Source organism: Myotis brandtii, unplaced genomic scaffold (genome assembly GCF_000412655.1).
Source record: "Myotis brandtii unplaced genomic scaffold, ASM41265v1 scaffold1137, whole genome shotgun sequence".
Lineage (NCBI taxonomy): Eukaryota > Metazoa > Chordata > Mammalia > Chiroptera > Vespertilionidae > Myotis > Myotis brandtii.
The window spans coordinates 177288-181157 of NW_005353916.1; the positions used below are offsets into that span (position 1 = coordinate 177288).

The window sequence follows — 3870 nt, forward strand, 5'->3', positions numbered from 1 at the left end:
TTTATTTATTTGTTTGTTTATTTATTTATATATTTATTTATTACTTAAGTGAGCTAGAGATTTTTTTCTGTTGCTTACAACCCAAGATCTCTAAGATATTTATGGCTCCAGTGTAGCGCACATTGACCCGATGACAAAAGGAACTACTTTCTTAAAAGACTGGAAGCCCTGCAATTAAAGACAGAGCTCTCAGGAATTTGGAAAGTCCAAGGTTTCAGGCTTTGAATGTTTATTTGTTTAAAATTTACACAGTAGTGTGTTTAGGAAAAAAATAGTCTGTCCACCCTCCTTTCTGTTAATTTTGGAGGATCCCCTTTTATACTGCTTGGTCTATAAAATTGCTATGACAGTGAGTTAAATCAAACATACTCACCTTGAAGTAGATGATAAGTGCGCTGGTTAACACACTGATGCTCTGAAACAGATCCCCAAGCGCATGCACAAAAGCTGCTCTGACACTGGCATTAGCTTGCACTTCCTTGTGACTGTGGCCAGGAGGCCTCTGGTGCAAAATCACACTTAGTCTGAACAAGAGAACATGTTCTCAGCACACATGAGATTAACCCTTAAAAACCTACCCGGCACAATGGAAGAGTTAACAGTAGCATAGATTATCCAAATTGACAGGTAAATAAAATATTCATGTTTTAAGATATACTATTTTGGACTAGTTTTGAACACAAGTGGATCATAGCATTTTCAATTTTTCACAGAAGGGCAGACAATGAAGATTTGCCTCAGTTTTCCTTTCCGCCTAATGCTCCCCTTTCACATTAAAATTGGAAAGCATCACTACTTTGATGAAAGCCAAGTATTTTACAATGAGGAGGAAATATATCATTTATTGGGGGTCTACTTACTGTCAGGCTCTGAGCGAGGCTTAAAGCTGAACTTTGATGGGAGCTTAATTAGATGTACTGGTTTCAAATGCATAAAGCAGCAGGAAGGAGTAAAACAAAATAAGTAGTGAATTTCATCAGGGCTGGATTTTTTTAATCTTTTACTTAATTTTGTTCATTTACATAAGAATTTGAAATTTTAATGGCCGATGATGAGCATACATTGCTTATGTATATGTATCTATTTATCCAGAGAGTAAAATATATTAATATATTATAAATGTATTGCAAAATTTAACATTTCCTATCCAAATCAAAGTCTTAAATAGTAGCCATTATAAATTATGCACCTGATTCTATTTATCTACAACCTCAAGAGGTATTAGACCAAAGGCAAAATGAGAACTTTTTTTTACTGATGGCCAACAAGGAGTGTTTTGCCTAGAAACTTCTCTGTACATTTTGTAACAAAGGTTTTAAAGAAGTATTGTTTAGGACCACGTACCCTTGCTTTCAGAAAAGTGTCTGTCAACTCTCAGACCATCATCACAACGTGAACTGACTACTGTCCACCAGGATTTGCTTTTCACATAATGTTTCCTTTTTAGACTGTCAGTGTTTCGGCAGAAATTGACCCTCAATTCGGAGCTACCATTTCAGGGTCTTCAGACAGCCTCCCACGGCTGGCAGTTACTAGACTCTCTTTCTAGGTCTGCTACTAGTATGTGTGCTCATCATGTTGTCATTCATCCTTTCACTCATTTTATTAAAAAAAAGAAAAGAAAAACTTAGGGACGCATGTATGCTAGGCACTCTTAAATGTTTAGGGCATAAGAGTAAGTGAAAACAGACATGGTCCCTCCCCATTGTGGCTTCAAGCATGAAGGAGATGCAGAGAATTTAAAAAGACAAACACACACATACATGGAAAATTCTAATTATAATAAGCCTACTAAGATAGTCAAACAAGGGAATCTGATTTAGTTAACAGGACAGCGCAATCGAGTCGGATGTGAAAGGTTAGAGTTTGGCTAGGAGGGAAGGGAATGTTCAGGCAGAGAAAATTTAGCATGCAATGGCCTTAAGGCTCTGTCAATAATTTTCATCCTAGAATCCCTTTGCAACCTGTATTATAACTTTCTATCCTGATTTTGAGTCCCCAAGGAATAAATTTATTCCCAAATTGTGGTTGTCTATTCAGACAACACAGCCTCTACCTGTACTTGGAACCTGTAATCCCAGTTCTGGGAGAAAACATTATAGTCACTCAGTAGCCTTATCCATTAATAACTACCTGCTTGCACAGGGAAGTTAAAGCTTTTTAATTCCCTTATCTTTCTGAGCACCTGAAAATTAAAGTCAAAGTTCAACAGCAGTTGCAGTAAAAAGAAAACGTGGATGGTATCTGTTTAGAAAGTCAAACTCAATCACTGAGGGTCCAGATTTATGTGGTAGTTAGCTAGGGGTACCCTTCATCTTCGTGTAGCATCGATACAATTATGTGCCATATGACTTGGGAAATAATTAATATTTTTATTCTTCCTGCTGCCTTGTGGACATGTTGTTCTCCTATGCAAAGATGATGTTATTGATCCCCCGTCAGCAGGACATGTGCTCTGGCTTGTCTCCTAGTGGTGATAGATTGGGATTGATCTCCCCAATGCCAATGTGAAACACTTTTTCAATATAACTGGGTGGAAATAGGGATCTAGTCAGTTACAGCAGATGAAATATCACTCTTCTAATGGTTTAGCTCAGAGATTTTGGCAATGGTTTGCAAACTAAGAGGTGAGGAACAGAGCCAGGCACAAGGTAAGGGTTCTAGAGGGACTTGGGGGGCTTTCTCTATGTGTGTATGCTCAGCTTTTCCTCTAGTTCCAGAGATCCACTGTGCCCTTGCTTTAAAAACACTGTTTAAGATGCCATTCTTCTATCACTGTCTTCTTCACTTTCATGTATAAGCCTATTGCAGTATATCACGTGGCAGTGCAAGATAGACAGGCGGATGATGCATAGATAGTGTATGAGTTTCCTATTGCTGCTGTAACAAGTTACCGCAAGCCTTTCTACCTTAGAGCAACATACATTTATTATCTTATCGTTTTGGAAGTCAGAAATCTAAAATGAGTGTGCTGGACTGCATTCCTCCTGGAGGTTTTAGGGGAGAACACACTTTCTTACCTTTCCCAGCTCCTAGATGTCACTTACATTCCTTCATCTTCAAAGCCAGCAATGCAGCATCTTCTCCCCTCTCTGACCTGATGCTTCCCTTCTATAAGGACCTTTGTGGTGACATTGGGCCTATCTGGATAATTCAGGATAATCCCCCCATGTCAAGGTCCATCTTTAACTTAATCACATTTAAAAATTTCTTTTATCATGTAAGGTAACATATTTAGAAGTGCGAAGCCTTAGAATGTGGAAAAATTTGAGGGGCCATTGTTCTCTCTACCACAGATGATACAGATAGATGGACAGACAGACAAATAGATACAGTTTTAAATAGGGTTGTCCAGAATTATTTTGTCAAATGGGAAGGAGCAAATCGACCAAAAGGATCAAATCCCTGGCCTTAAAACCCCATTGTCATAAGAAACCAAGTAGCTCATTTGGAGAAGAGCAGACAAATATGGCAATGATCACATGTCCAGTAGGACATGGTCACACATCCCATAAGAGTGATTTATGACTACCTGGTTAAGGTGATGAACCAACAGGTAGAAAATAACGAATTTAGCTAATATAGCTTAAGGCAGAATTTTTATATAGTCAAAATATTGCAAAGATATGGTAGAGTGCTTATGAGAGAAATAAATTCTGCTATTAGTTCTGTTAAAATATATGAAACTAATGACCATTTTATGGGATGTTGCAAAAGAGAATTCAAAAGTAGAAAGGGGACTAAAGTAAATAAAATTTAAGATCCCTTCCACTCCAGCTCTGTGGGAAGCCATAATATGCCCCTGTAATAAAAACTGAGTAGGCGTAAGTCACGTCCCGTGTGGAACCATCAATATGCATGAGAGCAGAA

The 3870-nt window shown here is 38.1% G+C and overlaps 1 protein-coding gene across 1 annotated transcript in view; it reads right to left on the reverse strand.

The window, feature by feature from the left end:
* Window positions 1-3870, reverse strand: part of SLC30A8 (solute carrier family 30 (zinc transporter), member 8) — a 22224-nt gene that overhangs the window by 7231 nt on the left and 11123 nt on the right. The window contains exons 2-3 of the mRNA XM_005857823.2: window positions 3048-3144; window positions 374-524 (exon numbers count right to left, since the gene is read on the reverse strand). Of these exons, the coding sequence (XP_005857885.1) occupies window positions 374-524; window positions 3048-3144 (248 nt within the window). The remainder of the gene's footprint in view (window positions 1-373; window positions 525-3047; window positions 3145-3870) is intronic.